Genomic DNA, 11,488 nt, shown 5'->3' on the forward strand with positions numbered 1-11,488 from the left:
CCACTTTTCCAGAGCTGCAATTCCTTCTTTTTAGGGTGCTAAGTAAGACCTGGGAATCCCTGATTTTCCAGGGCTGCCATTCCTTGTTCTCCCAGAAAGAATTCCAGAGGCGGGATTTGTATCAAAAGCTTTATTGAAATTCCTCAAAGCCAAACAGACAAAAACTCCAAAGGTGGCTCTGCCGGGCCCCCAAATTCCCAAAAAAACCTGGAGCCATTGGATTTCTACACACGGAAGCTTTCCTAGGAAATCCAAGTCACTTCCAAAGGGATTTTTCCTGCAGGATCTGTACATTCCCCAAGGATTTTCCTTGTTTTTTGCCTCCCACAAGGTAAGAAAATACAATTTTCAGGAATTTCCATGGAATTTCAGGCATTTCTCCTGGAATTCCTGGCTTTCTGGGTGAAAAAATTGGGATTTTCCAAGCGTTTTTTCCTGGATTGGGGCGGAAATTCCAGAGGGAGCTGATTGGGAAATGGGGGAGGAGTTGGTTTATTCCAAGGTCGGGAAATTTGGGAATTTGGGATATTTTTTGTAGGGATCCCCATTTTTTTTTTCATGCCTGCCATTTCCAGGGATTTGGCTGCACTGGAGCCACAAAAATCCCCCAAAATTCCCCTAAAAACCCCCAAAATAAAAAAAACTTCCTAAAAACCTAGAATTCCCTCCCAAATTAAAGGAAAACTGGGAACACACAACACACAGGGATCGCAAAGTCACCAGCTCTGAACCCATCCCAAAAAATCCAACATTCCCAAAAAATCAATGTTTGATCACTATTTACAAAGAGGGAATTCCCAAAGTTGGGAAAAGGGGCTGGAAATGGCAGCATTCCCAAAAAAACCCCCATGGAGCAAGGCACCATTGCCACCCCAGGGAGGAGGCCTGGCTGCCATTCCCAAAAAAATGTGGATTTGGGAATGGCAGAGGTGGGAAAATCCCGTCTCATCCATGGATTTCAAGTCGGTTCTCTCCTTGTTTTGCTTCCGAGATGTCCAAGCTCCGCTTCGAGAATTCCCAACTCGGTTCCTACTCAACTCTTGCAGTTCCAGGGATTCAAGGAAAAGGATCCAAGGAAAAAATTCCCAAAGAATCGGAGGAGGAGCGGCAGTAAAAATAGGATTTTATTCCCTTCCCACCCTCGCTGCTCCCGCTCGGTTCCCACAGCAACGTTACAATCCGGAAAAAAAAAACCAAAAAAACCAGGAAAAGAAAAGGAAATCCAAAGGGTCGGGAGTGGGAAAAGGGGGAATTCCGGGATAAAAACAGTCAAATCACAAGAGGGAATTTTTTCCAGGGAAAAGCTGCTCAGTCGTCCTCATCCCCGTCATCCTCAGGCTCTCGTTTCCTCTTCTGGCCCCGCTCTTCCTCTGGAAAAAAGAAAGAATTCCCATTATTCCAGAAGGCACATTCCTGCTTTTCCGGGAATTCCATTTGCCATGGAATTGAGGTGGTTTTTCTTAGGAAAAGTGGGATTGGTTCCGTACCAGGCTCCTCCTCATCCTCCTCGTCGTCCACCTCGCCGTCGTTGTAGCCTTCCTCATCCTCCTGGAATTCCAGGAAAAACCGGGATGTAAAGCTTGGGATCAGCCCAGGAGCTTTCCCAATATACCATCTTCCAAGGAGGGAAAGTCCTTGGAATGTCCTCAGCAAGGAGCTGAGGTATTCCCATTTTTTATGGAACAGCAGGAGCCGGTACTGAAATCCCAGGGAATCAATGCCTGAGCTGGAGCTGGGAAGGTGGGAATGTGCCATTCCCAAGTTTACGAAAACTGCAGTGGGATTCATGGGAATGGGAAAAACTGGATTGATCCAGAGCTTCCGAGCAGAACGGAGGAGGCTCAGGAACATTCCAGAGGGGCAGGAGAGGATTCAGGGCTGGAGGAGAGGGGAAACAAATTCCCGGAATTCTGTTTTCCCCTTTCCCACCCCACTTTCTCTCCTCCAATCCCATTTGCCTTCCTCCAATCCCTCTTTCCCCTTTCCCTTTTTTCTCTCCCTCAATTCCATCTTCCCTCCCAAAATCCCATTTTCCTTCCTCCAACCCCATTTCCCTCCCTATAATCCCATTTTTCCCTCCAATCCCATTTCCCCCCGCCCAATCCCATCCCCCCATCCCATCCCTCGTCCACCCCAGCACAAAGTGAATCCTGAAATTCCTCAAATCCCGGATTTCCTGCGCAGCCCCTCCCAGCCGGATCCCGCGGATTCCCAAGGTGAAATTCCAAGGCTCACCTCCTCCTCTCCGCTCACATCCTCCTCCTCCCCTTCCTCCTCCTCCTCCTCATCCTCTTCATCCTCCACTACCTGAGCGTCGTCGTCGTATTCCTCCTCTGGAAAAACAACATCCATGGAAAAAATTGAAGTTTTTGGAATAATTCCACCCAAAATCTGGGAATGCGAGCAGAGAATTCCTTAGGGGTAGCACAGGATTGTCGGGGAACGCAGGGTTGGAGTTGCTCCAGCTGCTCCACTTCCCCCTATTCCCAAGGATCTGGGAGTTGGGGAATCTCAGCTTTTCCAGGAATGGATGGAGCAGAACTTTCCATCATCCATGAGGAGCCTTCCCATGGACACAGAATTCCAGCCTTTTAGGCGAGTCCCAAAATTCCCAGCAGAAAACCAGGAAGTGCCGAGCCCCTGGAGTGTTTTCCATGTGTTTGGGAGCTTTTGGGAACCTTCCCAGAGTTCCCACTCAGCATTCCTGGGAAAAGTGCACATCCAGCTTTTCTGCTGTGCTGCTGGGATGGGAGAATCCAGCAAATTCCCTGGGATCAGCCAGATCCTCATCCTGGGATGGCTCCAGGGGCAGCCAGGGAAAGGTGGTGCCTACAGCACTGGGATTTCCTGAAATTCCCTGGAATTCCAGGCTGCTCCTTCCTCAGTTCCCGGCACAGATTCACTGGAGCTCCCCAGTGTTTTCCATGCACTTCCCTCATGGAGCAGCTCCCTAATTCCTGCTTTTTTCCCTGCCTGTGGAAACCCTGTTCCATGAGGAATTCCAGAGTTCCAGGACATTCCAACTTATCCATGCTCATCCCTGTTCCCGTAATTCCTTCAGACCCTTCCCGATCCCACCCCTCCATTCCCAGATGGAGCAATGGGATTTTCCAGGCCCTGCCACCTCCTCCCCTCGTTCCTTTGGGACACAGGAATCCCATGGAGCACATCCCACGTACCATCCTCATCCTCCTCCTCGTCATCCAGCCCTTCCACGTATCCCTCGGCGTCGGAATCCGGCGCTTCCTTGTCGTCCCGGTCTTTCACTAGGGATAAAGCTGAGGAAGTTGCTCCTTCAGGCCATGCCCAGCTCCTACCCACCATTCCCTCGGGACACCCAGCTCCTTCTCCCACCATTTTTCTGGGGTCACCAAGCTCCTTCCTCTCATTCCTTCATTGCTTCAGGTTCTTCCCTCATTCCCTCAGGACACGGAGATCCTTCTCCCACCATTCCTTCAGGACAACAAGGTCCTTTCCCTCATTCCCTCAATTTCATTTCCCTCACTCCTTCCCCTAATTCCCTCACCCCTCCCCTCCATTCCCTCAGGACACTGAGGTCCTTTCCCTCATTCCTTTGGGACACAAAGATCCTTCCTCTCATTCCCTCAGGTCCCTTCCCTGATTCCCTTAGGACACAGAGGTACTTTCCTTCATTCCCTCATCCCTTTCCCTGATTTCTTCCCTCATTCCCTCACTCCTTCCCCTCACTTTCCTCATTCCTTTAGGTCCCTTCCCTGATTCCCTTAGGACACAGAGGTACTTTCCTTCATTCCCTCATCCCTTTCCCTGATTTCTTCCCTCATTCCCTCACTCCTTCCCCTCAATTTCCTCATTCCCTCAAGTCCCTTCCCTGATTCCCTCAGGACACAGAGGTACTTCCCCTCATTCCCTCATCCCTTCCCATCATTTCTTCCCTCATTCCCTCACTCCTTCACCTCAATTCCCTCAGGACACTGAGGTCCTTTCCCTCATTCCTCCCCTCAATTTCCTCATCCCTTCTCCTCATTCCTTTCCTCATTCCCTCCTCTCAATCTCCTCAACTCCTTCCCCTCAATTCCCTCTTTCCCTCAACTCCTTCCCCTCATTCCTTTGGGACACAAAGATCCTTCCTCTCATTCCCTCAGGTCCCTTCCCTGATTTGCTCAGGACACAGAGGTACTTTCCCTCATCCCTTCCCATCATTTCTTCCCTCATTCCCTCACTCCTTCCCCTCAATTCCCTCAGGACACCGAGGTCCTTTCCCTCATTCCTCCTCTCAATTTCCTCATCCTTTCTCCTCATTCCCTCCTCTCAATTTCCTCAACTCCTTCCCCCCAATTCCCTGAACTCTATCCCCTCATTCCCTCGCTCCTTCCCCTCATCCCCTCACTCCTTCTCCTCATTCCTCTCTTCATTCCCTATCCCCCCCCTTATCCCTTCCCCTCATCCCCCCTCCCTCCCGGTGCCGGTTCCCGTTCCCGTACCATCCTCATCCTCCTCCTCGTCATCCAGCCCCTCCACGTATCCCTCGGCGTCGGAGTCGGGCGCCTCCTTGTCGTCCTGGTCGTAGCCGTCCAGGTACGTCAGCTGCGGCAGCAGCTTGAACACGTTTTCTCTGTAGTCGTTCAAGTTGGTCACCTCACAGTTGAACAGGTCTAAGCTCTTCAGGTTTTCCAACTTTTTCTGGGAAAACAAAGCAATTTGGAAGGTTTGCTGGCGCGGGAATTCCCGCCAAAGGCAAGGATCCCACGGGGAATGTGCTCAAGGGGTTCCCGGGGGTGTTTTGGGCTCCCTGGAGATGGCAGGCATGGAAAAAAAATGGAGATCTTTACAAAAAAATACCCCAAATTCCCAAATTGCCTGACCTTGGAATAAACCAACTCCTCCCCGCTTTCCCAACCAGCTCCCTATGGAATTTCTGCCCCTAATCCAGGAAAAAACACTTGGAAAATCCCAATTTCATTTGGGATTTGGGATGGGAAAGGCTCTCCCTGGAGTCCTGCAGTAAATCCAAAGGAATAACTGAATTCAGGGAATTATCCTAAAGGAGCCAGATCCAGGAGTAGCTGATTGCCCAGAGAATTATCCCGAATAAATTCTTGCAGATGGAAGCAGGAATGGAGCACTTGGACACAAGAACTTTGATAAGAGAGGTTTAAAAAAATGCAATTATTTTTCCTTAGACTATGGAAAATTTAAAAACACATAGAAATGGAATAAGAATTTAATTCCTGGGGGTTTTGTGGAATTCTCTTTTGGGAAGAAGTCTGCACTGCTCACAGAACTTGGAAATCCTAAAAATAAAATCCAAAGGAATTGAGTATTTGTCTCAAGGCTTATCCATGGATAAGAAATATCAGCTCTAAGGGAATATCTACTTTCCCTTTACGTGGAAAGCACTTGGGAAAAAGGCCTGGAAATGGGAAAACTGGGAGAGCTGGGAGCACTTCCAGGTTTCTCCATGAGTTCAGCAGCTCTGCCTTTTCCCTGTGCCGCAGGAAAGGAGATGCAGGAAGGAGCTGCTCCTGGGAGGATTTTCATGGGAATTGTAGTGCCTGGAGATGGATCCAGAGCCTGCGGAATCCTGGGAAGCTGCGGCGATTCCCGCCGGGAACGGGGGAGCCCGGCCCGGCAGCCACTAGAGGGAAGCAGCGGCTCACCGGGAACAGGGACTCGGGATGCGGCCTGGATCCCGGGATTCGCTGGGATTTTGGGAAGGAATGAGGGCGGAGGATCTGGCACAGATTCCAGGAGCGACATTCCCTGGAAGCGCCCAAGGCCGAGCTTGGAGCAACCTGGGATTCAGGAAGGGATTCCGAGGGTTTGGAAAAGGATGAATCCCATTCCTTGGAGCAAAACCAACTCCCCAGGGCTTGGGATGCAGGGGGCAGGAATAATTGGGATTTTGGGAAGGAATGAGGGCGGAAAAGGCACAGATTCCAGGAGTGACATTCCTTGGAAGTGCCCAAGGCCAGGCTTGGAGCAACACCTGGGATAGAGGAAGGAATTCCAAGGATTTGGAATGGGATGAATCCCATTCCCAGGAGCAATCCCGACTCACCAGAGGTTCTATTGTCCCGAGATCTTTAATTTTGTTGCCGCTTAGGTTTAGGTGCGTGAGGTTCGGACACTTCTCTGCCAACACTTCCAGGCCTCCTGAGATTCTGTTGTCGCTCAGCTCGAGCTGCAAAGGCCCAAAAACATCCTCAAAAATCCCATTTGATCCCATTTTCAGCCACTTTTCCAAACATGGAGAAGGGGAAAAGGAGGGATTTGGCTCGGGGAGGTGGGATTTACCTTCTTAAGTTTGTTTAACTTTGGTAAGTTTGCAACTGAGGTTAAGCCGACGTTGATTGTGCTGAGGAATTCCAGCTCCTCAAACTCATCCGTGAGGCCCTCGATTTTCCCTTCGTACGACCTGCAGTTGTCCAGAACGAGCTCTTTCACCTGCAAAGGGAAGAAATCAAGGAAAAATAGAAGGAATTCCAGGGAATTCGCAAGAATCAGGAGGTTTTCAGCAGAAAAACGCAGGAGTTTGGGGTTGTGTTGAGAAGAAAGCCAAGATCGAGGTAGCGCTCCTGATCCCGCACACTGAGGGTAAAAACAATCCCAAAATTCCCAAAATAAACTCCCAAACCACTCATTGGCATGAAATTTAGACAGACACCCCCCCAAAAATAAGGAAAATAAGTCAATCTTTTCCCTCAACAGTGTTTTAATTATCAGGATTCTCCAGAGGATCCATTTGGGGATAAATAATGACCTTTCTTCCCTCATGTGAGGGAAAAAGCTCCCAAAATACTCAAAATAAGTTCCCAAATTACTCATTGGGTTGAAATTTAGGCGGTGAATTCATGGATCTCATCCCTCAATGGTGTTTAATTATCAGGATTCCCCAGAGGATCCATTTGGGATAAACAGTTTTTTCCCCTCATGTTCTCCACACACACCAGAGTTCCCGCCAAAAAAAAAGGCGGGAAAAGTGCAACGGAGGCGAATCCTCCTTATCTGTGTCCCTGCTCCGTTATCTCATCCCAGCTCCCCCAGACATGGAGCCAGGAGGGCTTGGGAGCCTCACCAGGAAGCACCAGATGGGTTTTGCCTCAGAGGAATTTGGGAATTCCTCACAGGACTTTTGGGAGCTGAGGGGAGAGGGAATGGAGGGAAGGGAATGAGCCCAGAGCTCACACTGAGGGACAAACAGTTCCAGCCCTGATCCAGGAGGTGGGATATCCATCCCTCCCTCAGCATGGAAACCAGGGAATTGCACAGAAAACCAGGGAATTAGACAAAAATTCCTTCAGGTGTAGAGTGGACATTTAAGGAAGAGCTGGAAATAGTCTTGGATACAAAGGAAAATCCCTTAGCACCAAGGCAAATGACCCAACTGCCATTTTTTCCCCTTTTAATTTGTATTTTTTTAGAATCCCCGTTCTGGGTTGGAAGGGACTTTAAAGATCATCCCATTCCCACCTCTCCATGGCATTTTTTACAGAAGGTTGTTTCCTCCCCGCTTTTCAGGAAGTTTGGCGCACAAATGCCACATTCCCTCTTTCCAGCACTGGGCAAAGGCACAAATCCATAGAGAATCCAAGAGGCCATGTTTGGAAAGCTTGGATGAGTTCAGAAACAGTTTGGGAAAAGCAGAGCACGTTCCCAAACCTTCCCAAGAGCAACATCATGTCAATGTTAACTCCCTGAATCCCTGGAAACAACAGGACTCCAAACAAAATTCCAGGATGGTTCCATGCCCTAAGAATCCCCAAGGAAATCCAGGAGGATTCCCCAAGGAACAGAGGAAGAACTGGATTTGTGGGATTTTTCCCAGCACCCCACAGGCGTCTCTGCCTTCCATGGCACATTCCCTCTCCAGAAAATCTCGGAATTTCAAGGAGAAGAAGAAGCCTTGGGAGAGGCCATCACTTTCCACATCTCTAACAGGGAACTTTTCCAAGGATTTGTCTTCCCCCAAGATTCCAGCCGGAGGCGAGAAATTCTCTAGATTGCCCATTCCAATCCCACCTGGAATGCGACCAGACCAACAAAAGCTTGGATGAGCTTCCTACTCAATCCCAGGATTACCGGAGCTGCTCCGAAGGCTCCAATGAGCCAATCCCTGCTCCAAGACCATTCCAAAATACCCAAGCTCAAGAACTCAATTAAAATAATTAATTAAATTCCAGCTGCAATTCCAAGATCTCCATGATCCAACCCCACAGCAGCTCAGAGCAATCCCATTCCCTGTGGAAAACAGGGAAGGATTCCACAGAATATCTACCAGCAGCTGCTCTGTGTCCGCTTGGCCACCGCGCCGGAGCTCTTCCAGGTTTTCCAGAGCCCTTGGAATTTTGCCCAGGGCAGGGAGGGCAGCAGGTGCCATGGCCCGTGGCCACTGGGGATTCCCATTCCATGGGATTCCCATCCCAGGGGGATCCTCAGCTGCTGCTGCTGCTGCTGCTCAGGAATGAGGAGCTGACCTGGAGCAGGATCCCATTCCACAGGGAAGGGAGAATTCCCAAGGTTTTCCATCCTTTTCCTGCCCCGGGATAAACAGTGGATGGAATTCCTTCCCCAAACCCCACAGGATTTGGGATATGGATACAGCCCTCCAGGGCTTTTTTGGGAATATCCCAGATGGGATAAACTGATTCCTGAGGAAAGGCAGGATCCTTGGGAATGCTCCATTCCCGCCTCTTTCGCACCAGCTCATCCAAAAGGAATTCCAACCTGGAATCGGAGAATCCTTGGAAAACACCACTAAGCCATGGAATCCAGCCACCAATCCAAACCCACCACTTCTCCAGATTAAACCTTTCCTGGGAATACCAAATTCCCACTGGGAATATCTGAGATGGGATAAATTGATTTCCAGCCAGTTATCCATGAGCATCCTGTGGCCAGGAATGTGCTGGGAAGAAAATCCCAAAAATCCTGGGGCAGGGAAAGACAGTGCTGGAAAACAGCCACGGAACACGACCCAATTCCCAGGAAATCCAGCAGCCCAAATCCATGGAAATCCCAGGAATCATCCAGCCTGGAGAATCCCACAGCAGAGGCAGGGAAGGGACTGGAAGGGATTAACACAGATACTGGGGTTGGGAGCAGAATTCCATCAGCACCTCTACGGATGGAAGCAGCACCGTGGCTGCCGGGGTTTCCCGGGAATTTTCTGGGATTTCTCCAAGCGCCAGGTTATGGGAATTCCCCCTAGCCAAGAAATCCTGTTCCCTTCAGCAGTTCCCAGGTGGATCCAAGGAATCCAGGATGCCCAAGGAAAGCCAGGATCCTTGGGAACACGCTCCATTCCCGCCTCTTTCACACCAGCTCATCCAGCTGGAATTCCAACCTGGAATCAAGAAAATCTTTGGAAAAGGCTTGGAAGAATCAATGGAATGCGCCATCAATCCAACCTTTCTGGATTAAACTTTTCCTGGGAACACCAAATTCCCATCCCAGCAAGTTGCAACCGGACTCCAAACTCATCCTGGCTTTCCCAAAATTCCCAATGGAATTCCCACTCTGCTGCAACTTCCTTGGAAAACCCCACCAAGAATCTCAACTCCCAGCATTCCGGGATCCCTGAGGTTGGAAAAGATATCCAGGACTGAGTCCAAGCTGTGCCTGATCTCAGAGCTCCGAGTGTCACATCCAGGAATTCCTTGGGCACTTCCAGGGATGGGAATTCCACAAGGCCTGTCCTTTCCAATGTTTATCCACCTTTTCCATGAAAAAATTCCTGCTGATGTCCCACCTGAGCCTCTCCTGGCATTCAGAAGGAATTTTAGGAAGATTCTTTGCTAATCTTCCCTTTATTTCAGGAAAAAAGCCAAAGTCTCTCCTTCTCTCCAATCCATGGGGATTCCATCAGGGATCAATTAATAAAAGAAATAAAATCACATTTTTGCTGTGATTCATAAATTTAACGGGATAAAAAGTGGGAATATCTGGGGAAAAAACTGCCTGAACATCCAAAAATTCCCAATTTTCCAGGAGTAAAATGCACTTTTTTCCTGACACTGAATTAATATATTAATATATTATTTTATAAATAATATAAATTATAAAATTAATTAATATTAATTTTTCCTTAAATATTAATATATTTAAGGGAAAATTAAAAAAAATTAAACAATAAAAATGAGATTGAGGAAGGAATTTCTCCACAGAATCCACCTGAGCATATTTTTAGGATGCTTCATTAATCAGGATGTGACTTTCTGGGATTATCCAATGGAAAAGCACAGAATTCCATGGAAAAAATAGGAGATCCAGGTGGAAAATATCCCGAAGAAGCTCAGGAAAAAGCACAAAACCCCATCCACATCCAAAGATTTAATTCTGATTTTCAGGATTTAAATCAAAAAGTAGCACAGAATTCAAGGAGATTCCCAAAACTCAGGGAGATTTTCCCAGGATTTCTTGCTATTCCACATTAAATTGGGAAATAATAAGGATAAACACTCAAAATTAAAGTAAACAAGTCCCAAACTCATCCTGCCCACCTAAAACTTCCTAAAATCCAGGAATAAATGACATGGGCATCAATATTCCTGCCAAATCCCAATTCCAGAGGGTGGAATTAGCAGGATTTTGCTTTAATATTTTAAAGGAACAAAATCCATCCCGCAAACTTCATTCCCCAAAACACACGTGCACACAGCTAAGAACACAACAACATTCCCAACTGCAATCTCCACCTCTCTGCCTAAAAAAACCGGAAAACTAGGATTTAGAACACTTTGGGGGGATCAAGGCACCAATTTAGGAAATTTACTGAAATTCACAAGGAAAACCAAGCGGTGAAAGGTGAAATTATCCCGATTTTCCAGCTCCCTGCTGCCCATTCCGAGCCCTGAGGAGCAGGGAACTCCCTCCAGCCCCGAGTTTCCCCAACTTTTTTTTTTGCGTTAGACAAAAGTGAGCGGAAACAGCACAAAATGCAAGCATGGAAAAGAGGAGAAAACTGAATTTATCCCTTTGGAGGCTGGTTTTAAACAGCGTTTAAAATGGGGAAGAAACCTCCAGCGATGAGGGTGGTGAGGCGATATGGGGGCAAAAACAGAAAACTCTTTAAGAATTAGGGGAAAGCTCAAGAACAAAACAGGGAAAAATAAGAAAAAAACAGGATGAAAAGGAGCACCACACTTCCCAAGCCCAACGCTGCCTCCCCACAGGGCCCTGCCCAGGAAGGAGGCGGATTCCCCGCTCCGCGCTCCTCACCCGGGGGAACCGCGGGGCTCCTCCCGGTGCTCCCCCGGCCCCGTTCGGACCTCCCGGTGCCCCAAATAGTCAAGAAAACTCAATTTTTAAAAAGCTTTTCTTTTTTTTTAATTTTTATTTTTACCCCCAACGCGGCCCTCACGAATCTCCTCCCGCCCCGCGGCCGGCGACAAAATGGCAGCGCTGCCCGTCATGTCGGGAGGGCCCCGCCGCAGCCTCCGCAGCGCCTCAGCCCCGGCGCCAGCGGGGCTCCCTCACGGCCCCGCGGGGCCGCCCGCGGCCGAGGCAG

The 11,488-nt window shown here is 48.8% G+C and overlaps 1 protein-coding gene across 1 annotated transcript; it reads right to left on the bottom strand.

Moving 5' to 3' along the window:
• Positions 1 to 115: 115 nt before the first annotated feature.
• On the bottom strand, positions 116 to 11,393 carry LOC115916017 (acidic leucine-rich nuclear phosphoprotein 32 family member A-like). The gene is made up of 9 exons (XM_030969723.1): positions 11,324 to 11,393; positions 7,811 to 8,001; positions 6,277 to 6,426; positions 6,041 to 6,163; positions 4,464 to 4,662; positions 3,180 to 3,266; positions 2,236 to 2,333; positions 1,488 to 1,548; positions 116 to 1,370 (listed from the first exon to the last, which is right to left on the bottom strand). Exons 1-9 carry the CDS (start codon positions 11,391 to 11,393, stop codon positions 1,309 to 1,311), a joined length of 1,041 nt encoding a protein of 346 aa, XP_030825583.1. The 3' UTR covers positions 116 to 1,308.
• Positions 11,394 to 11,488: the final 95 nt, after the last annotated feature.

Source organism: Camarhynchus parvulus, unplaced genomic scaffold (assembly GCF_901933205.1).
Source record: "Camarhynchus parvulus unplaced genomic scaffold, STF_HiC, whole genome shotgun sequence".
Lineage (NCBI taxonomy): Eukaryota > Metazoa > Chordata > Aves > Passeriformes > Thraupidae > Camarhynchus > Camarhynchus parvulus.